Source organism: Macaca thibetana, chromosome 16 (genome assembly GCF_024542745.1).
Source record: "Macaca thibetana thibetana isolate TM-01 chromosome 16, ASM2454274v1, whole genome shotgun sequence".
Taxonomy (NCBI): domain Eukaryota; kingdom Metazoa; phylum Chordata; class Mammalia; order Primates; family Cercopithecidae; genus Macaca; species Macaca thibetana.
Window position 1 is genome coordinate 55,379,358 of NC_065593.1, and position 27,811 is coordinate 55,407,168.

Genomic DNA, 27,811 nt, shown 5'->3' on the forward strand with positions numbered 1-27,811 from the left:
CTGACCTCAGGTCATCTGCCTGCCTCGGCCTCCCAAAGCGCTGGGATTACAGGTGTGAGACACCGCACCCGGCTGCCCCCAGTCACTTCTTTAAAGAGGCTATGGACCAAGTTGTCAGGCAAGGAAAATGAAATCCTGCTTTCACCTTCTGTGTTTGGGCTGGGGTGGTTGTTTACAGCTGACTCACTGTTTCAACAAGTCTGTTGATCAGGATTTGATTATTGTACACACTTCACTCTACTCCATGATTTTATGACTTGTTGCTGAAACTTTTAAAGGGGAGGCTGCAATTTTTAGGATATAAAAAGACAGCCTTAAAGTAAAAACACATTTCCTACTTTAACCACAATTATGCAATTTTTCTGTGTGACATGAAAAAAAAAATGTCCCAGTGAAGATGTACAAATTTAGAAAGGATAAAATAACCTCCTCTTTTGAGGTTTTGATCTCAAAAACATCTTCTGATAAAAAAATAGCCAGTTAACAATTCGCCCATAGATGAAGAAACCTAAGGCAGCAGCTAGCTGGAGTCTCCTTTGCTTCTTCACAGGCCATTCTGTAATTTCATATGCTCTGCTGTACAGCATTGGCTTTGAAGAATATTTGGGCAGCTTCAAGAACCCGCCTTCTCAAGGCTATGCAGGGACCAGGTCGGCCTCAGGGTCCTCCTCCCAGGAACTCCCGTTGTGGAAGTTCTTGAAGCTGGCCTCTTCCCCACAGGGCCTTGTGGATTTTCTGAGCTGCCTCCTGTCCTAACCTGAGCCAATGCTAAGGATCAAGGTTTAGGAGGCTAAGAGATCTGATAGCTCAGAAAAATGTAAAAAACTATGGAGGATACAAAAATGAACCATGTGAAGCAATCTTACTGAGAGCCTTTAAGTTCCTTGGTTTGTACATTTCACAGAAAGGAGTAGTTCTAATTGAGCGACAACTCTTATTACTAACCTTGTTTGTGGCTTAGGTACCTGAGTTTTTTCTTTTTTCTGAGACAAAGTATTGCTCTGTTGCCCAGGCTGAGTGCAAGTGGCGTGATCTCGGCTCACTGCAACCTACAGTATCAGAAAAAGTTAATATATAACCATCTTTATGCTTTATACTTATCTTACTAAAAAAAAAAAAAAAAATGCCTGGCACGGTGGCTCATACCTGTAATCCAAGAACTTTGGGAGGCTGAGGCGGGCGGATCACTTGAGGTCGGGAGTTCAAGACCAGTCTGGCCAACATGGTGAAAACCCGTCTCTACTAAAAATGCAAAAAACAGCCGAGTGTGGTGGCACATGCCTGTAATCCCAGCTACTCTGGTTCTGCCTCCAGGTTCAAGTGATTCTCCTGCCTCAGCCTCCTGAGTAGCTGGGATTACAGGCATGTGCCACCACACCCGACTATTTTTTGCATTTTTAGTAGAGATGGGGTTTCACCATGTTGGCCAGGCTGGTCTTGAACTCCCGACCTCAAGTGATCCGCCCGCCTCAGCCTCCCAAAGTTCTTGGATTACAGGTATGAGCCACCGTGCCAGGCATTTTTTTTTTTTTTTGAGACGGAGTCTCGCTCTGTCACCCAGCCTGGAGTGCAGTGGCGCCACCTTGGCTCACTGCAAGCTCGGCCTCCCGGGTTAACGCCATTCTCCTGCCTCAGCCTCTCGCATTTTTTTTTAGTAAGTTAAAATAAGTATAAAGATTGTCATATATTAACTTTTTCTGATACTGTAATGATCTGTTTTTAAATAACTATACTTTCTAAATAATTAAGAGATTTTTAACATAAAAATCATCCCTCACATTATGCTACTTGTAACAAAACAAGGAGAGGTTTCTTTCCTGAGCCCCCTCCTTCTTCCTCCATTCCTGTCAGCTGTCCATGTGGTTCTATATGAAAACACTGGTCTACAGAACATTTTCAAGTATATTTACTCTTTATTGCATTCCTTCATTTGCATTAAACAATATTTATATTTTTCAATATAGTTTTGGACAAAACACAAAGACATTAAGCTCATTTAACAAGAGACATAAGTTAACACAATGTGTGCTGCTTTCATGAGGAGGCAAGAGGCAAGCTCTTAGAGGAATCCAGGATACTGGCCACCAGGAATCACAGGAGCTCACAATACAATCTACTTCTTTAAAAGCCACAAAATAAGCTAGGGAAGAAAACCCAAAACAAAGAAGATATAACATACAAGTCTCCAAGAAAAGTATACAAATAGCAAGATTTGGAGATGATTTGCTTTCTCACATGGGGACAAATGACAGAAGAGCCACACCCAAGTGCCACTGTGGCCACAAGCCTCATGGGTGGCGTGTGGTGTAAGCACCTTAGGATGGCTTCTAATTGCTTGTCCTTACATTTTAAGCAGCAATGGGGAGAGAGAGGCACGCTCCATAAGTCTCATCACCAAATATGACCTAATTAAATTCCTGCTAAGTCAGTCAGCTATAAGACAGATTGCCCTCAAAAGGACTCAATGGGTGCTTCCTTTTGGAAGAAGTGTGTGGAGGGTAAAGGAAATGTGTTCAATGTATTGGAATGGACAATAAAGCACTGAGGGAGAGGGCTAGAAAACGATTTTTCTGGAGAATAGTGTTTTATTTAGACACTAGATAGTACAGATGAATTAAAATAAAGGATAAATTCTAAGTAAGTCATTAAGCTAAGGAAAAAGCAGTGATACTAATAAGCCTTAATATTATACTAAGGAATTGACCCACTTGGAGTTGGACACTAATTAGTGCCGAGAGGTTTGTAAATTACTTTAATAACTCCTTTCTGTTTGGGGGGTGTATGCTTTTTCCATACCTATCTTTCACATGTTTTTAACAACATCTACTAAGTGGTAATAATTAGCGTATCTCTTACCACAGAGCAAATTAGTTATACTAAGGGGAAGTCACAACCAACACGGTAGTCATCTGACTTTCTATTAAGAAAGATCTTCTGACTGCAACTTGAAAACATCTCTGACAATGATTGAGAACAGCATTTTAGACATTCAATGCCTTGTTTCTTCAGGCAAAGAGAATAACCAGTCTTGTGGGAGACCTTTAACCAAATACCCAGTGACCTTTAGTGTTAGCTCAGGACAGCTGTCAGAGGATCTCTGGCCCACGCCTCGATTTACTAAGCCAGGTTTGGATGTAGAAAGTCTGCCTTCTAATTGGCTAATTGTTGTCATGCAACATTCATTACACTGACTGAGAGTTTTCAGGGGTGATGTGCTAGTAGAGAGCCTGAAACGTGTAGTGTCCACAAGTACTGGATGGTTCCCACACAGAGGGACTGAGCAAGAAGGAATCACTTTAGCCTGCATGGGAAGGTAAGCGCAGCATTCTAAACCAAATTTACACCTTCCACAAGACACTAAGCTATCTCAGTACGCATAAGGAAGGGGGTTTTATTGCACTAATCATGCAGAGTGAGCACGTGTTGAAGGTAGAGAACGTTCCACTTAGTCCGGTATCTTGAGTAAGACAGTGAAGATCCCAGGCCGTCTTCACCTTGGTCACTTCCCTTGGTCACTGTGGGTTTCAAATAGTTCATTTTCAATCAAAATCAAGGGGGCTACTGCAAAAGAAATACCAAAACACAAAAAACCAGATGAGGGTCTGTAAAAAACTATTAAAAAAAAAAAAAAGTCACTAAAAGCTTCTTAATGGTTATCCTACATTTCCCACTATGCATTTGCTATTAGATGAGCACTTCACAAAAGAAAATGGTCACATCTCCATGCATGTAAAAGCAGGTTCCGATAAATATGTACCATTAAGTTTTTCCTGCATTGTGACAAGGAAGTTTTGCGAAGCAGGACAGGGAGAGCAAACCAACAGTACAACCAACTTCCTTGCTTGGTCTCTCGGACCTACAACACAGCGAAGAATTCAAATAAATGGAAACAAACTTATCTAGGAAAGCAACTCTTAGAATAGGCACAGGGATTTAACAGGGTGGTAAGTTTGGTTGATGGTCATTAAATGTTGTGTGTACTTACGCTCCTTCTTCTCTTAAGAGGGCTAAGAATTTTCTCACACGGTATTCAGGATCCATCTAAATACATCAGAAGAAATGAAGATGGGTTAATGGTACCTTATAACAACTCTGCACTTGCTTCATGCCAAGGCAATGTTCGGTTTCACACTTCATCAATGCTCCGCTAGGTCACTGAATTACCTGCTCCTTGACCAGCATTCTCACACAAAGCAGATCACATCATTTGGAGGAAGTGAATGGGGTTTTCCAGAACCATGTACACTGGGTTCCAAAAGACCCAAGCCCACTGGCCATCATAGGCACTTGGGCCAGGCGTGCCCTGTGCTGGTACCTGTGAAGCATCGCTGTGAGACTGGACAGGGCCATTCATCAGGGTTCGAATGACACCCAATTCATCTGTTGAAGGTATAAAAGTCTACTAAAGTCGCAGCAAAGTAGAAGATACCAAGTTGAGGTTAATTCAACAACTAAAAAATAGCTTAATTCTACATAATCAACAATATAGCTTTTCTTTTTTTTTTTTTTTTTTTTTGAGACGGAGTCTCGCTGTGTCGCCCAGGCTGGAGTGCAGTGGTGTGATCTCGGCTCACTGCAAGCTCCGCCTCCCGGGTTCACGCCATTCTCCCGCCTCAGCCTCCCAAGTAGCTGAGACTACAGGCGCCCGCCACCACGCCCGGCTAGTTTTTTGTATTTTTAGTAGAGACGGGGTTTCACCATGTTAGCCAGGATAGTCTCGATCTCCTGACCTCGTGATCCACCCGCCTCGGCCTCCCAAAGTGCTGGGATTACAGGCTTGAGCCACCGCGCCCGGCCAACAATATAGCTTTTCTTAGCTTCAGCATCCGTCATATAGTTTCTTCTTTGTAGTAACAAAGTTGTGCTAAAACTAAAAAAATGAAGAGTACTGCTGATTCCTGAAATAATCTCTAGATGAATCTGGGTCTCCTGTCATGAGTCTAAGAAAAAATGGTGCAACTTTTGTTTCAGGTGCTTGGTTCAGGTGGTTATTACTAACTATCTAGACTGGTTTTCATTTTCTATTCATATTTATACTAACTTGCTAAATATACTTTATTCTCGTAGGCCCACAGGAGATACGAAGTTATCTAGAAAACAATCATTAAAAACATCTTTAATTCCTGAAGATGAATTTTTATTGTAAGAAACACACCTAACTTTTAAAATATGTTTCAGAGCAGGAGTCTGTTTCCCAAGAGGGAACTCCCTGCCCTCCAGGAGTAACTTTCAAATGCTCAGTGCAGCTGTGGGTAGATGTGCAATCGGACCCCCCTCCAACCACGGAGTTTCTTCCTTTTTTTAAGATTTCTTCTATCTCAGAAAAACACTGAACAGAAGTTTCAAATGTATCAAAGGTAAGAGGTCAGACTACAAAGGACTAAGAAAAAGTGTGAACAGCTAACAAAAGAAACATTTTTCCTCTTTGGGAATAGAATTACATATGAATCAATTGTCAAGTTCTTAAAAAAAAAAAAAAAAAAGGAACTGGCTGAAGCATAGTTGTAGTTGGTACTTGCAGTTCTTTGCCCATTAAATATATTTAATATATGTGAGCAACAACTTACTGACTTGCCTGTAGCTATGGAATTAAAAGTCAGGAGAAAGGGAGGAAAAAAGTAATCTAGATAAATGACTTTATTCCCTCAGGTGACATCCAGTCAGAGCAGATCCTCAGCTCTGTGCAAGTTTTAACAGAATCGTGTGTAGTGAACAGAGAGGTAACATGACTTATATTCTGCAAAACTACATGCCTCTTCACTTAGGCTCAGCCTCTCTAAGGCAGATCTAAAGAGAATTCACTCAGCTGCACGAAATCCATTTGACATGAAGGGGTTCAAACTCAGAGGCCTATGAAATGTCAGTCGCTGCAGATTAGGCCTGAGTGCCCCACTCTCACTCTCTACCCCACATGCATAAGAAGCATTAACTCGATCACTGACCTGCAGGCATCAAAGGAAGGGAAAGGGATGAGGGTTGGGGAAAAAAATCCACATAGTTTCTTCTATGCAATTATTGAAAAAAAAAATTAAACTGAAACTTAAAAAAAAAAAAAAGAGCTGACAATCTGACAGATTTATCTTTTTTTCAAGGAAAGAGCCAATACACCTGTATTTGCACCTTTACCAAGAATAAGTCTAAACAAAGTAGTTAGTCTGTAACTTTAATTTATGGATCATAGTGGAAAATAAATTAATTGACTTAAAAATAGTCCATCTGAAAGCTTAGTAGATTAAATTAGATTTCTGAAAGCCACAAAAATTTTATTTTCAGATAAATTTACCAGAAAAGATTAAAAAGCATTCACTTCATGTTTCCAATGTGTTATTGGTCCAAGAGCCTATTTCAGATGTAACTGAAACAGAAACTTCACCTCTGCCACTCACTGCCCATACTAGCAGAATGGCAGGACCATCAGTAAGTAACACATGATGCCTAGAATACAATCACTCTGTCCACCTAGGACCAGAATGAATTTATAGTTATTCATCCAACAAAAGTTTACTGGCCGGGTGCAGTGGCTCACGCCTGTGATCCCAGCACTTTGGGAAGCCGAGGTGGGCAGATCACCTGAGGTCAGGAGATCAAGACCAGCTTGGCCAACATGGTGAAACCCCATCTCTACTAAAAATACAAAAAATTAGCCGGGCGTGATGGATGGGCGCCTGTAATCCCTGCTACTCAGGAGGCTGAGGCAGGAGAATCCCTTGAACCTGGGAGGTGGAAGTTGCAGTGAGCCGAGATCATGCCACTGCACTCAAGCCTGGGCAACAGAATGAGACTGTCTCAAAAGAAAAAAAAAAAAAGAAGTTACTGAGGGCCAGGCATGGTGGTGCATGCCTGTAATCCCAGCACTCTGGGAGGCTGAGGCAGATAGATCACTTGAGCTCAGGAGTTCAAGACCAGCATGGGCAACATAGTGAACCACGTCTCTACAAAAAATACAAAAATTAGTTGAGTACGGTAGCACAGGCTGGTAGTCCCAGCTTGGGAGGCTGAGATAGGAGGATCGCTTGAGCCTGGGAGGTCAAAACTGCAGTAAGCCGTGATCATGGCACTGCATTCCAGCCTGGGAGACAGAGCGAGACACTGTCTTAGAATAATAATAATAATAATAATAATAGTAATAAAAGTTTACTAAGCACCCTCATATGTGTTAGCTCTGTTCCAGGGACTTTGGACTCAACAGTAAGAGCCAAGGTCTCTGAATTCATAGGGCTTGATAGGGAGATATTTATCAGCTAACTAGTATGTCAGATAAGGACAAGAAGACACAGGATGGGAATATGGAAGGGTGGAGTTCTAAAAAGAGGAAAGGTAAGTCGCCAGGAGATATGAGAAAGTCCCAAAGAAGTTTCATCTGTCTTTGCGCAGGCAGCAGCCTGGGGCTTAGTTTTCTTCATGATTCTGGATGCTTCAACTCTACAGTAGTTTGCATGAAATTTCTAGGAGCCCAGCCAGGGACAAATATACAGATCCCAGGTCTAGACTGCACCACTTAATTAACTTGTCCCTTAAAACAGTCTCCCAGACACCATTTGGTATATGTGCGGTCGCCTACTGACTTGAGGTGCAACACCATCCCTTCTCCATCAATAACCTGGCGAAGTGATCTTGGATAATTCACTGACAGCCTGTGGCACACACAGTATCCTCATCTCCAAAATGAGGGGGCAGCAGAACAATTGCTCTTTGAAGTCTTTTCTAGTTCTAAGATCTAGTGGCTCCCTAAATTAAAACTAACTTTATAATCTTTTCTTCCATTTTTGAATTTTAAGAAGTTGAAAAGTATTGGTAAGTGGTCAATCTCAGAAGCAGGCTACCAAATTAAGTTTGGAAATAATATAAGAAAATCAAAACTTTAATTAAAACCCTTGGCAAAGGAAATACTGAACCCTCTTGGTGTGTCCTGAAGCTTTGTTCTGTCTGAGTCATATGGAGAAGGAAGTCCCTTACCTGTAGGGACATCTCGATCAACATGAGTAACTTCTTGATTCCTATCCAGACCTTCTTCCCTTTGACTTGCTGAGAAATTGTGGTGCGTTCCTTATCCTTGAAGTTGCCCAAAAGCTACAAAAACAATAAACAATAATCAAAGCACTTTTACAGTGAACACATCAACATTGGTTAATTCTATTTACCTTTAAAAGAAGAGTGATAAGAACTACCTAACTGTTCAGGTTGATAGAATTGTCTTCTACTTTAAAATCCAGTCTGATCTTCCTAAACCCATTAGGTGCAATCATGAAAGTGAAAACTGGTATCCTAAACCCCATTTTCTTATGGACCTCCATGTAACTTGTATTTGCTGGGAAAAAAAATAGCTCCAATCCATAATAAATATAAATTAAAAATTTTAACATTCTTTTCTAGGAACAATCTGTATGTGTCAAAGCAAACTACCTTTAATTCTCTTACCCAGTTCCTGCACAAAACCTGCCTACATGGGTAAACTGAAACATTTATCATATAGATACGTTTCTATTTTGTTGGGGGCCTTGAGGACTTTAAGAAGCTTTACTGACTCTACCACTGCTGAACAGTAGGTAACATTTTCCAATAGAGCTCACCAAGTCACTTGTGAATATTGATATTAAAAGTTAAATGAAGAACGTTCTTTAAAAATGACTTTGTCATTTTCAAAAAATTAAGAAAACATTTCTATTTCTAAACTTGTTAATAAAGTTCCTTTTACTTCTGTAGTTTTTGACACTTCTAAGGCTTTAATCATCGTTCCAATTTATTAAATGCAAGGAAATGTGCTAAAAGCCATTATGAATGGTTAATTTTTCTATACAGTGATTACCTTACCCCCACACTGCCACCCATTCAAGTTTCTGGTCCAAGTAATCTATATACATCACTCATGCTGGATACAGAGCAATTAATTCCTGGCAGTTTGTAGCTGCCTACATTGAGGAATGGGAAATTAATTCACTGTCATGTATACTCATCTTTCTCCTCTAATTCCTGAAAACAACTGGAGGTACAGGTTGAGTATCCCTAATCCAAAAATCTGAAATCTAAAATGCTCCAAAATCGGAAACTTTTTGAGTGCCAACATGACATTCAAAGGAAATGCTCACTAAAGCAATTCAGATTTCCAGATTAGAGATGCTCAACCTAAATATAATGCAGTATTCCAAAATCTGAAAAAATCTGAAATCTGAAACACTTCTGGTCCTAGGCATTTTTTGTTGTTAGACAGAGTCTTGCTCTCTCGCCCAGACTGGAGTGCAGTAGCACAATCTTGGCTCGCTGCAACCTCCACCTCCCAGGTTGAAGCAATTCTCCTACTTCAGCCTCCTGAGTAGCTGGGACTACAGGTGCCTGCCACCATGCCTGGCTTATTTTTGTATTTTTAGTAGAGACAGAGTTTCACCACGTTGGCCAGGCTGGTCTCGAACTTCTGACCTCAAATGATCCACCTGCCCTGGCCTCCCAAAGTGCTGGGATTACAGGCGTGAGCCACCGTGCCTGGCCTAGTCCCAGGCATTTTGGATAAGGGATACACAACCTGTAATATCCTCGGGCCCCATGTCCTGGATTAGCATAAAAACCAAACACCAGGTATAATGTGGTACCACTTATTTCAGCCTCAATTCCTTTCTTATAAACAGTGTGCAATCCATTGACTCATTTTCACCTCCAAAGCTTCCAACAGCTGCTCTCCTGTGGCAATGTTGGGCACGTGGATGGTGGTGCTGAAAGCATTAAGCATTTCCATCTCCTGAAGGACATCTTTGCGGCTAGTGGTCCCAATGATAAGAAGCTTGCGGCCCTGATCATAGGGAGAAAATGTACATAAGACTAATTAGGAAACTACAGTAAGCTTGAACACAATTTGCAAAAGCCATTTATTTAATCTTGCAAATGCAAATGATTGGCAAAAGAGAAGAAAACAATTCAGGATTTTCCTGAAAATCCTGAAGAAAGGTACCAACATGATTCAGAAAGTGGCAACATGTGAACAGCTCCTTCTCATTCACATCAATAAAACAATGGATTAGTAAATCAGGAAGATACACAAACCAAATGGAAAGATACTGACATGTATGTATGTATGTAGTTCCTTCCTTAGAGCCAACATGGCACATGTATGGTGGGAATTGGGGAAAAAAGATGAAATGAATAGATAGTATGTGGCGCTGGCTTTACAAGGCTTTAGTACAGAGCAGGGTAATAATAGTTTACATTTATGCAACACTGAACAGTAAAAGGCATGGGCTAAAGTGCTTTCCATAATTGTCACATTTAATATTTTTCATTTTTACTTTTAACGCTGAAATATTTAAAAAAAAAAAAAGTTTAAAAACTATGCCAGGCTTATGCTACCATTCTCAGTTCCCTTTCTTCAAAGGCAACCATTTTCAATTCTCTTAGCTTTTCTTCTTATATTTACTTCCTTATCTTTAAATAATAAGGTTACATTACTAGTTTTAGATTTCTGTTTTCAGCTTTATGTTTTTTTGAGACGGAGTCTTGCTGTGCTGCCCAGGCTGGAGTGCAGTGGTGCGATCTTGGCTCACTGCAAGCTCCGCCTCCTGGGTTCACGCCATTCTCCCACCTCAGCCTCCCAAGTAGCTGGGACCACAGGCGCCCGCCACCATGCCCAGCTAATTTTTTGTATTTTTTTTTGTAGAGACAGGGTTTCACCATGTCAGCCAGGATGGTCTCCATCTCCTGACCTCATGATCTGCCCACCTCAGCCTCCCAAAGTGCTGGGATTACAGGCGTGAGCCACCGCACCCGGCCTGTTTTCCGCTTTAAATTCCTACCATAGAAGATGAGGATTTGTTATTAATTTTGTACTACCCCCCTTCCCCCACCACATGCCCCTTTTTATGTCCTTCCAATATAGTTATTTCACAGTCCTTAGTTAAATCTATATTCAGTATTTATTAAGTTTATACAAATGTGGTTTACAGTTAGGCCACACAGAGTACTATTAAATTTCCTTTCTTGGACAACATTTTGTTTTACTGGAGTTAATTGCCTTTTTCCCCTTCGCTTAGTTTACCAGGTACTTACCACAAGTTTGTCTCTAAACACAATCACAAGTCTCCTTTCAGTATATTCAAACATATTACATAGTTTAAAGTTGCGTTCTTGAAGAAATTCCCCTCCAGGAGTCCTCTGTGTTCACAGTTCAATCTGAAGTGGTGACTCTCTAGGCCTGGGGCACAGCTGAAGTTCTGGAGCGTTCCTCTCTCCTCTGTTAGATTCCCTGTATCCTAGCCTTCCTTTTCCTCATCTATCCCCTTGTCTGTGCTGCATATACCCAAAAGCTTCCTGAGAAAGAGTGAGAGGGAGGTAAAATTTTTTTTTTGAGATGGAGTCTTGCTCTGTCGCCCAGGCTGGAGTGCAGTGGCCGGATCTCAGCTCACTGCAAGCTCCGCCTCCCGGGTTTACACCATTCTCCTGCCTCAGCCTCCCAAGTAGCTGGGACTACAGGCGCCCGCCACCTCGCCCTGCTACTTTTTGGATTTTTTAGTAGAAACGGGGTTTCACCGTGTTAGCCAGGATGGTCTCGATCTCCTGACCTCGTGATCCACCCATCTCGGCCTCCCAAAGTGCTGGGATTACAGGCTTGAGTCACTGCGCCCAGCCGGTAAAATTTTAAAGACCTTGCATGTCTGGAAATACCTTTATTCTAGCCTTAATATTGTATCCTTTGTCTTAATAGTTTGTCTAGTTGTAAAAAATAAGGTTAGAGGCTGGGTGCGCTGGCTCATGCCTGTGATTCCAATGCTGTGGGAGGCCGTGGCAGGTGATCACCTGAGGTCAGGAGTTTGAGACTGGCCTGACCAACATGGTGAAATCCCATCTCTACTAAAAATACAAAATTAGCTGGGCATGGTGGCATGTCCTGTAATCCCAGCTACTTGGGAGGCTGAGGTAGGAGAATGCTTGAACTCAAGAATCAGAGGTTGCAGTGAGCTGAGATCACACCATTGCACTCCAGCCTGGGCAACAAGAACGAAACTGTCTCAAAAAATAAATAAATAAAAAGGTTAGAAATAATTTTTTCTTGCAATTTTGAAGGCACTGAAGGCTAAAAGACAAATGCTATCTGATCTTTGATCTTTTGTTTCTAACCTTTTTAATACAAAACTTTCAGAATCTTTTCTTCATCCCTATGTTCTGCAATTTGAAAACTACATATCCTAAGATGGTTCTTTCTATACTCATTTTGCTGGCACTAGATACCTTCTTTCTAAACTGGAAATTCCAATCATTCAATTCTAGGAACTATGTTTCCTGGAGACTTCCTCCCATTCATTTTCTCTGTATCACCCACTGGGAACCTCTTAGTTGGATATTGATCCTCTAGGACTAATCTTCTAATTTTCTTATTTTTTTACTCTTAGTTTTTATTTCTTTCTCTTTCTAATACTTTTCAGGTTAGTATCAACTTTGTCTTCCAACCTTTAAACTAACTTATTTTTCAGTTCTAAGAGCTATTCTTGTTTTCTGAATGTTTTCTTTTTAAATTGCATCCTGTGCAATTAAAATACAATATCTTGTTTTAGATCTCTGAGGCCAGTGGCTCACACCTGTAATCCCAGCACTTTGGGAGGCCCAGATGGACAGATCGCTTGAGCCCAGGAGTTTGAGACCTGTATGGGTAACATGGTGAAACCTCATCTTGACAAAAATACCAAAATTAGCTGGGTGTGGTGGCAAATGCCTGTAGTCCCAGCTACTTGGGAGCCTGAGGTGAGAAGATTGCTTGAGCCCAGGAGGCTGAGGCTGGAGTGAGCCGAGATGGCACCACTGCACTCCTGCCTGGGTGACAGACAAAGTGAGACTCCATCTCAAAAAACAAACCTGTGAATATTATAGAATGCAAAAATGATGTTTTCTTCTGTTCTTTGTTTTGTCTGTTTCCTATGACTTGCCCCTTTTTCCAATTTGTTTACAGGAGGCTTTCCTCAAAGTGGTGATTGCTGGATAGCTATTCATATTTAAGAGCTAAACTATGGGCTGGGCGTGGTGGCTCACACCTGTAATCCCAGCACTTTGGGAGGCCAAGGCGGGCAGATCACAAGGTCAGGAGATCGAGACCGTCCTGGCTAACAGGGTGAAACCCCGTCTCTACTAAAAATACAAAAAAAATTAGCCAGGCATGGTGGCAGGCGCCTATAGTCCCAGCTACTCGAGAGGCTGAGGCAGGAGAATGGCATGAACCCAGTGAGCCGAGATCGTGCCACTGCACTCCAGCTTGGGCGACAGAGCGAGACTCTGTCTCAAAAAAAAAAAAAAAAGAGCTAAACTATGACTGGAAATTCTGTGTCCAGGAGCTTCACTATAGGATGATTAGGTAAGACTTGGCTGACTACTGGGGGTCCCTCAAAGGTCAGTATGCGTACATTCTTCCCAGAGAAGAATCTTCCAGTCTCCTTCCCAAAGACTATAAAGCCTCGTTGCCAGCATACTGGAGTCAACAGGGTAATGCTTCTGGGTATCTCACCATTTAATAGGGAGACCTCCGTTTAATCCTCTTTTGCAGTATGGCACCTCTCCAGATCAGTCTCTCAATTAATGTTCATTATACTCATGAAAATGCAGTACTAGTACTATCCCCATTTTACTGACGAAGCTATTGAGTCTCACAGATATAAGTCATTTGTGTTCGAGGTCAAATAACCAATACATGATGGAGCCAAGACTGGAAACCGGATCCAGACCCAAATCATATACTGCCTCTCTTTACAAAGAAAAACACATTACTAAAAAAGTTTACTTGGAAAATGGAAGAGGAATAAGTTTTAAACTTATGTCACTAGATTTATAATATACACTCAGTCCATAGATAAGTCTTCAGTAAAGACTAATCATTGAACTTATACACAGATCTTAGAAATTCAGAACATTAAAATAAATGTGCTATCAGGAAAAGATTTTAAGAAACCAAAACAATTTCAATTTGGGTTTGGTAAACATTATACCACTACTGTCAATAAGACACATCAGCCTTTCTCAATGTTACTCATTGTTTTTATCCACCTGCTGTGCCAAGAATGGGCAATGTACCACCACAAGCCAATGCAGATCAAAGAAACAAAGCTGAGACCCTCTGGTACAATTAGCCATTAGCTTAACAGATGAGTGCGCAAAGAATATAAGATAGAAGTACACCTGTGAGTATTCAGATTAAAGGGTAATCATTATTATTATTTGAGGAACCAACTAGGCAAAAATCAAATGCTTATTATCAGACATTTACCAAGTTCCTAGATGAATATGCAACAGACCTTCCACAGAAAGACAGATACAAAAGAGATAATTATAATACAATATGGCAAGGTGGAAGTATTATGCACAAGGATGTCAGGTAGAGGGAAGAAACACGTGGCAGAGAAAGCTTTTTCTGGAGGAGATGATACATGAGTTGAGTCTTAAGGAATGAGTAGGTTGATTAGGAAGATGAAGGGGAAGGACATTCTAAGCCAGAGGAACAGAAATAAATAAGTCCAAGGGCAAAATAACAACAAAAGCTGGGGTGTTGCAGTAATTGCAATGGAGTAAAGACATACATTTTTACTATAACAAAAAGTGGTGCTTTTATACTTAAAGTATTTTTTTTAACACTAAATTCCAATTGCAAACTTGGGAACACAGTCCTAAAGGCTAAGAGATGCCAAAGGCCACACATGCCGATACCTCAGTATGATTAAAGGTAACTGTTACTTCTCTTTTTCCTTAGCTTTTTAATGCCCCATAGTCCATAATGCAAACTTCCTCATCTTGCTCCTCTCTCACAAAGGACAATGCTGGCCCTAGAAGAGTGGCACTGAGGAAGAAGCTTCTTACTCATTCCAGAAAGCTGGACTTCTAAAATCACTGCCAGTTTCCTCATGAGATGTTCTTACATTAACAGTGACTATGCTCTTCAAAGTGTTGAGAGATTGGGAAATGTACAGCAACTTATAATGGAGACGCTAATTTATGTTTTGCTTTTCTTCTTGTTTAACAAGACTCCAAACACTGCAAAGAGGTCATGACCCAGGCAAGTTCGGGTCTTGACTTGGAAAGCGTCATCTTTAAGAAAACATTGAAAAAATTACCAAATTATTAAGTTGTGCCGGTCCATTTTGTGTATTAATTAGTGGTAATGCTCGTAAGGAAGCTTTATCATGAAAAACAGCTCCAAATGTATTAATGTGATAAATTGCAAGGGATTTGTCTGAAGGGAAACGCTGCCAGCAGCATGAAATGGGGATGCAGCTTTAAAAATAAAAGTGGTGCTCATCCCAAGAGGGGACCTCCACCTTGCTAATGTGTGGCCACCAGCCTTAATGTCCACAGTGCCCAAACATGCCCCTTGACGGAAAGCAAAAAAAGCAGAGTGATAACCTATTTGGGAAAAAAGAAATTGCTCCCAGCATACTCTTTGCTGAGATTTGCTAGTCCTGATGCTACAAAGAAAGAGCCTAAGTAAAATGACTATCTGCCAATCGGATTATGATAAACATTGTTCCAAGGTTAAATAAGTATTAGTTAACTAATTCTTAGTACCATAAGCAGCAACTCAGGTGAAAACATTTCCATGAAAAAGGCAGGGCTCAGTCAGGTGTTGATCCTTCAAAAAAACACTTCTTTACATGATGAAGAATGAGCGAGTACTAAGCAGCATCTAAGCCTTTTGCCACACAAAGGACCAACCAGATAATCCACACCCTTTCATAGGTCTTGCCCATTGATTGGCCCCAATAAACTGATTTGTAACAAAAGTTCATGTGGAAGAAAGCTTTTTTTTCCTAAATAAAAATGCCACTAATATAATACTGCAGTGAAATGGAAGGGCTGATTTCAACCTATGAACAAAAGTAAAGTCAGTTATGCAGGAAAGAAAGGCCGTTCTTTCCATATCATTCAATGCTGAGCAAGTGTAATACACCCTTGGTAAGAAGAATTAACTGTGAACAATTGAAAACCCTGAAATGGATTAAGAAGTGAGTTTAAAAGTGCAACTCAAAACTGCTATGTGCTGGGGGCATTGAACTTTATCTTCTGCTTATTAGAATCTGATGTTTTTGTAAATGAGAGTGAAATATTTCAGAATATTAAGCATTTGTAAATCTGGTAAGTAAAAGATGAAATAGACATTAGCCAATTGGAGCATTAACAATAATCTACTACTTCTAGGTACTTAATAGAATTATGAGACTTGGTTTGTGCCTTCAAATAAATTACAATTTAGCTTGGAAAACCAAATAAATATTCAGGGAACACAACTAAGTAACATATTCACAAATACAAACTAATCATGGCGGAGGGAACCTGGAATATGGGGACAGTTTCCTGGGGTGGGGTTATCTAGGAAGGTTATCTGTGCAAAGATAATGACAACAAGTAGGCACTGGCAAGGCCCTTGAAAAGAAGGGACAGGTCCTGAATGCACCTAAATCCTATGTGCATGGTAGAAGCAGCTGAGCCAGAGCACCAAGGCTGAAAACAAAGTTGTTTGCAGACACGGGGAGTGGACGACCAGTAAAAGGGACACTCAGGATGCTAACCTAAGGGAAATATTTAATATAAAAAGCAACAGGAAACCAGAAAGGTTCTTGAGGAGGAAGACCTGTGATGGAGAGGAGGGTCCTGACAGCCACAGGCAGGAGGTCCACCTCCTAGGGGCCTGTGAGGAGCTGCTGCTCCAAGGACAGGCCAGTTGTAAGAGTGAGCATCTCCAGGGACCATGCTGTACCTTTTAACCAGTGTCTTATGCATATGATGTCCTTTCTAAGGCAAGCCCAGGGCTGGCAGAAAGCAAGGGTGAGGCAAGTCCCTGATGGACAGTAGCTTGGTGCAACAGAAGTACAGGCCCCATCACTCACAGCTGTGTGATTTGGGGTAGATTATTTAACTTCTCAGCATCTGTCTCCTCCTCAACCATAAATATGGGATGAGAAAATTCTACCTACTTATGAGAATGGAGTGTGAGGTGGAAATTGCTGGGGCGGGGTCTCTGCCATCACAGGCCAGAAGGAAAAGAAGCAAGCATCTGAATAGGTGGTCTTCAGAGGAACCTGAAGAACAGTCCTCTGCCTGTGGTGTCAGGAATCCACATGGTTAGGTCAGGTGGGTGAGGGGCGGGATGCCTGAAAATCCCTCTCTTCCCAACAACGAACACAGGGCACTGGCAGCAAATGACTCAGAGAGGCCAAGGTTGGCTCTGGGTTAGGGAAGATGAGAGCTCCCATCTTCAGCTTCACAAGGGTTACTGTGAGGCCCAGAAGAGGCCTGAAGCAAAAGGTCAGACACCCCCTCCGAAGGAGTCATGGCAGTGGGGTGACTCACGGAGAGTCAGAAGGACTCACGGCAGCGTGTGGCCTCAGGGAGAGGCAGCAACTTCTGAGGAGGAAGACGGCTCAGAGCCAAGAGTGAGAAGCTTTCCTGATAGAGGTCCTTTGGTCTATCACTTAACCAGGCTTCATTCTTGAAATGGGAATAATTTTTCATATTTTCTTAGCTTGTATTATTCAACAGAGGACCTTAGAAAAATTCTACCTTGCCATAAGGCTTCTCTGCATTTATCTTCAAGCCTGAATTTTGTTTCTAGCCTGTCAACCCCCCGTGGTAGAAACCACGTATCATCCATCTGTGCCCCTGCAGTACTCAGCATGATGTACCTGGCACACAGAGAGGATTCCTCTGCCTGGAATGCGCTTCCCTTCCATAGCCACACAGGCCTTTCCCTCCAAGTCAAGGACCTGCTTGAATGTCAGCTTTTCCACAGGCCAACTCAATCCCCATGTACCTCCATTTAAAACTGCAACTCCCCAACCCTTATCCTGCCCTTTCCCTCCTCCAGTTTGGATCACCTTTTACATCCTATATACTTTATTCATTTACTATATTTACTGTATTTCTTGCTAGTTCTCCTTCATTAGGACAGGGCTTAAGTCGGTTTGGCTTTACTGATGTTTCCAGCACTAGCATAGTGCTTTGTACAAAATGCGAAGTTAAACACACATTGAATGAATGATAATCCCAGTACAGGTTTCAAGGGTAGCAGATCACTCCTTCATTATTACTTTCTGCTCCTAGAGAAATGCATATTATATTAAGTATACAAAAGGAAAATAACTATCATTTCAGAGTCTATACCTCTGAGCCCCAAGCGTTGATAGCAACAAATTTTAAAGAAAATAATCCAGAATGAAAGGCATGTATGCTTCGTGCCAAAGGTTGGCTTATCTCTTTTAATCAATTGATTAGCTATTGACTGGATAATACAGACTTCTCCAGCAGAGGAAAGATAAGATTCATTAGCCGCCATTAACCTCAACTAGTGAGATAACAAGTACTACTGGCCAGTGCAGTGGTTCATGCCTGTAATCTCAACACTTTGGGAGGCTGAGGCGGGTGGATCACGAGGTCAGGAGTTCGAGAACAGCCTGACCAACATGGTGAAACCCTGTCTCTACTAAAAATACAAAAATTAGCCAGGCGTGTTGGCACATGCCTGTAATCCCAGCTACTAAGGAGGCTGAGGCAGAAGAATCGCTTGAACCTGGGAGGCAGAGGTTGCAGTGAGCCAAGATGGCACCACTGCACTCCAGCCTGGGCAACAAGAGCAAAACTCCGTCTCAAAACAGTAACAACAACAACAACAAAAACCAAGTACTATTAACATCTCCTACAACTCTTGGTTTCCCCAAACCAAGGGAAAAGATCAACTACCATTAAAAGCAATCAGGGACAGTGAAGGGAGAGGAATGGGGCCTCTTTGCATGCATTTCTGATTTCTCTTGTTCAAATGTCTGTAACTTTTTTTTTTTTTTTTTGCAGTTAAGTGTTTAAGCTGAATACCAAAGGAAGGATGTTTCAAATAAATCATGCCACAACTAGGCAGACAACTATACTTAAACTCTCCATTAGATTTTACCCTGAAGCAAATTCTTAGTCTACTTCTTTGTAACCATCCTCACGGTGCTCCAAGCAGGACAGAAGACAACAAGAGGGGGAATTCATGATACAGATTGAATATGAAATGAGAAACTCAATCCTTAATAATTTAAAACACTATAGGCAAAAGCAGACTTCATGATATTAAAGAATATTTAATTCCAATTTATGAAAAAGACACTGAATCATCAGATTTTACATTGGGAGCAGCTCTTAAAGATTATCTCATTCCCCCAAACCCCCTCATTCTCTGTCTCATTTTGCAGATGAGAAACCTGGGGTGAGAGGTAAAGTGATCTGTCTGAGGCTCTCATGTCCAGTGAGGGAGCTGAAACTACAGTTCAGGCCTCATTGCTATTTTCACTATGCTTTGCTGTCTACTGTTTTTATTTGTGTAATTTTAAACTAGATTTGGGGTCCACTCTTGCCCTTGCCCCTCCAAGCCCCATATCAGCAATGGTTGATCTCTTAATTTGAGTTAGGGAGATTTATTACCTAGAAATAATGACCTCTGTGCTCTTAGGAGAAAAGGTTAAATAAATTAAGAAGATACTGAGGTGGGCAGATCACCTATGGTCAGGAATTCAAGACCAGCCTGGCCAACATGGTAAAACCCCATCTCTACTAAAAATATAAAAATTAGCTGGGCGTGGTGGTGCATGCCTGTAATCCCAGCTACTTGTGGGGCTGAGGTAGGAGAATCACTTGAGTCCGGGAGGCAGAGGTTGCAGTGAGCCGAGATCATGCCATTGTACTCCAGCCCAGGCAACAAGAGCAAAACCTGGTGTCAAAAAAAAAAAAAAAAAAAAAAAGATAAAGTTGCACCCACCATGCCACAGTATTCTTAACACCTTAAAGGAAGGGTTCTGGCCAGGGGCAGTGGCTCACACCTGTAATCCCAGCACTTTGGGAGGCCAAGGCAGGCGGATCACGAGGTCAGGAGATCGAGACCATCCTGGCTAACACAGTGAAACCCTGTCTCTACTAAAAAAATACGAAAAAAATTAGCCGGGCATGGTGGTGGGTGCCTGTAATCCCAGCTACTCGGGAGGCTGAGGCAGGAGAATGGCGTGAACCCGGGAGGTGGAGCTTGCAGTAAACCGAGGTTGCGCCACTACACTCCAGCCTGGGTGACAGAGCGAGACTCCGTCTCAAAAAAAAAAAAAAAGGAAGGGTTCTGTGCAGGTTCTCTCATTACAAACTTAACTAAGATGACCACACATTAATCAGCAAATCCAAACTCCCCACTTTTGTATCCACAGATTTTCCCTACCTGTCTGAGCTTTTAGCTTGATATACCCTAAATTGACCCCTGTGTTCTAAATTAGGTCAATATTCTCCTTTCTGACTTAATTTCTACCTCTGTGATTTTTATCCATAGCATTTCTGTTTATTAAAATGCTTTTCCCAGTTTTCTGCCAATTTGCAATTATCTCATGTTCACAATGTTTCAAAATTTGCCTTCTCACCATACTCTGCCCTCATTTAACTCTACAGAGCCCACTTTGCTCCCTTAGGCCCCAACCTTCCAGAACATGAATTCACTATGTCCAATAATAATGCCTTACTTATCTGGAGGCCAATCTGCTAAACAATTTCAACTATCCAGAGCACAGCCAAGAACCAGAAATGAGCAACAATCCTCTCACTCCTAGGACTGAAAAAACAATGTGAGGTTCAAGTAACTTTAAAACTCATAGGCAAGGACAACTTACCCACTAGGCACAGTGCCCAGGGCCTATGAAACTTTGAGGAACCCATGAAAGTATTATTCTAATTTCTTTTAAAATCAGGCCAGGCCTGTAATTCCAGCACTTGGGGAGGCTGAGGAGGGCGGATCACTTGAGGCCAGGAGTTTGAGACCAGTCTGGCCAATATGGTGAAACCTCATCTCTACTAAAAATACAAAAAATTATCTGGGTGTGGTGGTACGTGCCTGTAGTCCCAGCTATTTGGGAGGCTGAGGCACAAGAATTGCTTGAACCTGGGAGGCAGGGGTTGCAGTGAGCTGAGATCGCACCACTGCACTCCAGGAAAAAAAAAAAAAATCAGAAAAAAAGAACTTTTTGGTGGAAGACAGTATTAATAAGAGTAATATATTCAGCTTTGTACAAGAGATGGAAAATGTCTTTTTTTTTTTTTTTTTTCAGTAGTGGAAGGTGCCCATAGGAGTCAAAATGGGGCCTTGCTCTTTGGAAGGCCTCTCCAGCTCTCATTGCAGCCCAGTTTTATGTTTTTGTGTTTTTTCGAGACAAAGTCTCACTCTGTTTGCCAGGCTGGAGTGCAGTGGCACGATCTCCACTCACTGCAGCCTCGACCTCCTGCGCTCAGGTGATTCTCTCACTTCAGTCTCCCAAGCAGTTGGGAATTACAGGTATGCACCATCATGCCTGGCTTTTTTTTTTTTTTTTTTTTGAGACAGAGTCTCGCTCTATTGCCCAGGCTGGAGTGCAGTGGCGCGATCTCGGCTCACTGCAACCTCCAACTCCAGGTTCAAGAGATTATCCTGCCTCAGCCTCCTGAGTAGCTGGGACTACAGATGCCTGTCACCATGCCTGGCTAATTTTTGTATTTTTAGTAGAGGCGGGGTTTCACCATATTGGCCAACTGGTCTCGAACTCCTGACCTTGAATGATCCACTCACTTTGGCCCCCCAAAGTGCTGGGATTACAGGCGTGAGCCACCATGCCCGGTCTTTTTTGTATTTTTAGTAGAGATGGGGTTTCGCCATATTGCCCAGGCTGGTCTAGAAGTCCTGGACTCAAGCGATCCTCCTGCCTTGGCCTCCCGAAGTGCTGGGATCATAAGCGTGAGCCACTGCACCCGACCACAGCCTAGTTCTCTTACTGTATGAACAGCTCATGAATCCTGGTGGTTGCCTGCCTTAATTTATAGCAGATGAAAGCAGCAAACTGGAAAAAGGAGTCATCAGAGGCAGGCCAGCTGACACAATTCACTTGGATCCTGCAAGTAACAGCTGATAGCAAAACCACTAAAAAAAGAAAAGGTACACAAAACTCAACAAACAGGGCACAACTGTAGCTACCTAACAGGCACCAGGACAGAGTCCTGTATATTCCAACAGTTCCTGCTGAGTCCCACTCATGAAAATACTGACCCACCAATTATGGTTTGTTATGATGGTCCTTATTCATTAACATAGCGTTTATTATACTTTGCTTCAGACACTAAGAATGTACATAGCAATTTTTTTCCTCTTAAAAAAGGCTAAAGTATAACAATTGATATTTAAAGAGGTTAAGCTTCAGTCATTTAGAAAAAATGAAGCCTATAATTTCTTATGAATTCCTATTCTTCCCTCCAGTGAAACTATGCCATATGAAGCCTAAGATAAGTACACAGAACATATCCTCAAATTCTCAAGTATCATTTTGTACGTTAATTAAAAAAATTTAGGCTGGGTGTGGTGGCTCACACCTGTAATCCCAGCACTCTGGGAAGCTGAGGTGGGTGGACTGCTTGAGCCCAGGAGTTTGAGACCAGCCTGAGTAACATGGCAAAACCCTGTCTATACAAAAAATACAAAGATTAGCTGGGGTGGTGGTGTGCACCTGTTGTCCCAGCTACACCAGAGGCTGAGGCGGGAAGATCAATTGAGCCCAGGAGGTAAAGGCTGCAGTGATTGAGACTGCGTCACTGCACTCCACCCTGGGCAACAAAGCAAGACCCTGTCTCTAATAATAATAATAACAATAATAATATGCTATTTTTGGCATAGGTAAATCCTTCACCTTCTCTCTCCATTGCTGCAGCACTCAAATTCCTTAGCATGGCACAATGGCCCTGACTAAATCTCCCTTTTACTCATCTTTCAAGACCAGGATCAAGAACTACTATTTGTGAATGATTTGCACGTCTTCTCAGATAAAATGGACCACACTTTCCTTTATGTTCCACTGGAACCACATAACATATAAAACCTAACTACATGCATCATGTTTTCACATCTTTCTCCCACACTGGATTGTGACAGGAACACCAGTTACCTTCTGCATGGATCAGAAACACACACACACACCACACACATCACCCCCCCAGGTGAACAAATTAGAAAAAAGCAATCATCTGGGTGAGTGTGGCCACCCTTGCTTCCTTCCCCAAGCCCCAGCACCTTGTATGAGCTAAAGGCACCCCCTTCCTCTTGTTCAGGACTAGGTTTGCTAGAGAAATCCCTCAATGTAAGTCTGACCAAAATATGGGATATGCTGATGCTAAAAAATTACGTGATTTTTTCCAAAATTTAAATTTAACTGAGTATCCTATATTCCTATCTGCTAAATCTGGTAATCTTACTCAGGGCAGATTCAGTCCCAAACCAGGGTGGACTCCTTGGGGGCAGCATGTGGGCTGGATGTTAACCTTCATTTGCTACTTGACCTGTGCCCACCTTGTGCACAAACTTCACAATTGAACAGTGTTCTTGGACTATGAGCTGTCTGAGGGCAGGTACAATGTCTTATTCATCTTTTTATCTCTATACTGAGAAGGATTTCTTAAATGTACATCCTAATAAAAGTAGATGTTCCTTAAAGAAATGTTTTAAACTTTTATGTCAAAAGAAATATTTTTGGTGAAAAAGAAACTTCCGATCTCCTTTCAATGAAGCTTAAGACAACGTCACCATTTATCTTGGTTAACTTTAGTCACATTGGCATTCAACCATCGTAAGTTTAGATGGGGAGCATGGCACTGAGCCAAGTGCCAGGTGGGCTTCCCAGGGCAACTGTGAGAGTTAGGAGGCACTTGCACACTTTTACTCCAAAACCCACAGCATATTTCATATAGTCAATTAAACCTTAAGTCATAAAAAGAACAAGGTTAAAAATATATTATACATAGACGAGTTTAGATATAAAGGTAGTCTCATTTAACTCTAGTGGTTAACAGTAAATTAGTACCAAAGAAATGGAATTAAGGAATTTTGACAGTTATACTGCTAAGTTAAAAATAATTGTATATACATTTTTTTTTCCTGATTGTCAAAGTAATATATGCTTATTGTAGAAAATCTGTAAAGCACAGGAAACAATAAAGCAAAATAAAAAAGAAATCACCTATAATCCTACCATCCAAGATCAACAGGGTGAGGGCCAGGGCTTCTGGCCATTGTGAGAGCCCCAAGGACACAGGAAATCTCCAAAGATCTGCATTCTTGTTTCTGGGACAGAAAGGTAGGAAAGAAACGGTGAAGTACCACTTTGTTGCACCATGAGTTAAGAGAAAAGGGGGACTTCGGCCACAAGCCAACAGGTGGTGGCAGGGAAAGGAAGAAGGTGGGCCAGTCCCTGGAGGCTGAGGACAAGTGTGACACGGTGGTGGCCTACTGATCTTGGCAATTCCTGTCTCCACTTCCTACTTCTTTTTACAACAGGAATCCCAATCCCCAGACCAGAGTATTTGTCTTAGATTGTAGGAAGCTTCTAAATTTCAGTGAACAAGAGGTAGGGAAGCAGGTTTCCTTTCTCAGTACTGCAAATGAGGAAGTTGGGTTCGGGCATTCCAAAGTGGGAGCTCTGAACTCATTTCCTATGGTAACTTCCTCTATATAGCAGTTATTATACGTTCTTCAGTTTTCCTATCTTACAAGCTGAAAAGGTTCTGTGGACTATCCAAAGGCAATTCTTTTTTGTTTGTTTGTTTTGTTTTTTTGAGATAGAGTATCACTCCATCCACCCAGGCTAGAGTGCAGTGGTACAATCTCAGCTCACTGCAAACTCCATCTCCTGGGTTCAAGCAATTCTCCTGCCTCAGCTTCCCGAGTAGCTGGGATTACAGGTGCACACCACCACATCCAGCTAATTTTTGTATTTTTAGTAGAGATGGGGTTTCACTATGTTGGCCAGGCTGGTTTCGAACTCTTGACCTCAAATGATCCACTCGTCTCAGCCTCCCAAAGTGCTGGGATTACAGGCATAAGCCACTGTGCCTGGACAGCTCACGTAGTACACCAGTTTACAAAGGGCTTCACTATACATTATCTTAGTTGACCCTCAACAGAGTAGGTAACACAGGAGGAATTATCTCTATTTTACAGATGAAGAAATAGACACCAAGAAATTAAGGGATGTTCAAGGCTATAAAGCCAGATGATACATGAGCTAAGACTTAGGTTTTGTTTTTGTTTTTTTAAACCTCAAGTTCAATACAAAGAGTAAGTTCTACAGAAAGGGTGCCCTTAACTACAGTCATGGCACCCATGGAATACTACAATGCTATGATCCACACCTTTCAAAGCTAATGGAATGCCACGGTAACTTATTTAAGGCAATGGAGCTGGAAGAATACATTCTAGCAATGAAAAAATATTTCGTCTCAACACTATTAGCATTTTTCTGATGATTAAAATTTAAATATTTAATTTTGAGTTATCAGAAAATGGCATATATATAATTTATTCTGGTATCAATATCTGCTATAGATGTGCTCTACCAAAACCAAAACAAAACCCTATTTTGAAAATTTGATTTTATTCAGCAGATATCTGTAGCAATGTTTTATAAGAGAAATTATTTCACTGTTTTTTGTTGTTTGGTTTTTAGAGACAGAGTCTTGCTCTATCACCCAGGCTAGAGTGTGGTGGCGGGAATCAGCTTACTGCAGTCTTGAACTCATGGGCTCAAGATCCTCCTGCCTCAGCCTCCTGAATAGCTGGGTCTACAGATGCTCACCACAACATTCGACTAACTTTTTTTTTTTTTTTTTTTTTTGTAAGGATTGGTCTCACTATGTTGCCTAGGCTGGTCTTGAACTCCTGTCTTAAGCAATTTTCCTGTCTTGGCCTCCCAAAGTGTTAGGATTACAGGTGTGAGCCACAATGTTTGGCCTATTTCACTGTTTTTGATACATCTGAAATTAATCTACATATATATATACTCTCTCTATGTATATGTATTTTCTTTAATACCGTATATCTGTGTAGTCCACAGGTTTACAAAGGGCTTCACTAGGCATCATCTTAGTTGATCACTATACATTCACTATCTTTCTGTCCAGAAAACAAGAACACACACATCTTTGGAGATTTCCTTTTGTCCTCAGAGATATGTGTATATATACATACACATGTTCAATTTACATAGGACTTTCCAAGAAAATCTACTATACTAAGCAAAGTATACCTAAAGAGAATATTACAAATATAGTAGCCATCTAATATCAGTGACTTAATAAGCAGGCCACTAAGCTGTCAATCGTCATAGTTTTCTTTTTTTTTTTTTTAAATAAAAGAAATGAAGCCCAATGCAAAAGTCACCACATCAGTGGATTAAAATTAATGTGTCTGGCAAAATGACTAAGCCTCTTTCCTAAAGTGGTTATATATCTTACTGAGTCATATCATAGTCATTAGCCAGAGTTAATTTCGAACAAATAGATGGAGAGATACTCATGTTTAGGCCTGCATTATGTGGAGTCTCTTCCATTTTCTGCTTATTTCACTAAAGCAACCCAAAGCCTGAAGAGCTGCTTAATATTATCAAGATACCAAGACGTCCTAATAACCATATCTGAAGTAAGACTGCTAAGATGTCATGTAAGGACTACACGAAAAGCAATGTTGTCTAGAGACTGCTGATGTTAAAAACAAAACTCATGCAGAAACAAGTGTGTCTGCCCAAGTCCCCATCCCGAGAATGCTGACAGTTTCTTGTTGGTTCACACCTTAGGTCCTCCAAGCTTTAAGCTGTATTTCTCTTACTAGGTAATATTCCTAGGTGTCAGAGGAGCGAGGAAGTTACTATTCTCAACAACATCATAAAATTTAGCCAAAACACTAATAACTGTTAGGTCTGAGTTCTACTTCAGTAATACTGCTATGAAGTTAGAGTGGTTAATTCTTTTTTTGTAAAAGTTTAACGTTTCCAAAGAGTTTTCCAACTGTTGAGCTTCACATGAGTTATACATGGACTAAGATATCAACTCCTGCCAGCTGTCGGGAGGGCCAGACCCTCGGCCAGTTGTGAGTGGCCTCATCCACTTACCCAAGTGTGTCATCAGATGTTACCATTTCATATGCACCATGATCTAAAAAGGTTGGGAAGCACTGAACTGAGGAAGGATTGCTCCTCCATAAATTACAAGGTTACCCTGTTACATACAGATGAGGTTTTCCAGTTTGATGCACGAAAGTGTCAAACCCAGCATTAAACAGTGAGGTTAATGGGCTTAACTACTCTCACACTTGTTGAGGAAACTGGGAAATCATGTCCTTTTACAGCCCAAGGAGCTCCTTTTCAGACACTTTGTCTCCCAAAAAGAAAAAAAAGGTGGCAGAAGAGATCTATGAGGAAAATAATCAAGCCACTGGTGCTGCAGGCTGCAGGAAGAGTTACCTGGCCTTACCACTCACTACTGCTTCCTCCTTGACATTAAGACCAAGGCTTTCATCCTCCTGATCTTGAAAAGCACATTCCCCTCAACTTCCATAAATCTGCAAAACTTGAAAAGAGCCCCAGTGTCATCAAGTAAAAGAGACGGCGTTAGGAATCTCACTGGAAGGAGGGGTGTCTTCAAGCCTCTCACTGCTAAGCCGGACATTTCCTAACACTGGACAAATTGTACGTCCAGCTCAGGGAGGGTGAACTGCAGTGGTCTTTTACCCTCCAAGCCAATTGTTAGCTTTTCACAGGAATCAGCAGGGAAGCACATGTGAAACCTCTGTGTGACGGTGAGCACCCCCATGCCTTGTGTGACTCTGCATGTAGATGAAGCAGGCTGGGAGCTTTCTTAGCTGCTGCTGCTGAGTTCTCAGAGAAGCCCTTTTCTCCGGCTTGGCTCCCTGCTGGGACAGCCCTTTTCAATTTTTCTATCCCCTCTCGATCTCTTCTCCTGCAGAACACAGGGAAACTTGATTGAAATAAAGACCTAGGGAACATGT

The 27,811-nt window shown here is 41.6% G+C and overlaps 1 protein-coding gene across 1 annotated transcript in view; it reads right to left on the reverse strand.

The window, feature by feature from the left end:
- Nucleotides 1-1,893: 1,893 nt before the first annotated feature.
- NSF (N-ethylmaleimide sensitive factor, vesicle fusing ATPase) overlaps nt 1,894-27,811 on the reverse strand; it is a 342,977-nt gene continuing 317,059 nt past the window's right edge. The window contains exons 19-22 of the mRNA XM_050763710.1: nt 9,647-9,781; nt 7,957-8,070; nt 3,986-4,041; nt 1,894-3,561 (exon numbers count right to left, since the gene is read on the reverse strand). Of these exons, the coding sequence (XP_050619667.1) occupies nt 3,540-3,561; nt 3,986-4,041; nt 7,957-8,070; nt 9,647-9,781 (327 nt within the window). The 3' untranslated portion in view covers nt 1,894-3,539. The remainder of the gene's footprint in view (nt 3,562-3,985; nt 4,042-7,956; nt 8,071-9,646; nt 9,782-27,811) is intronic.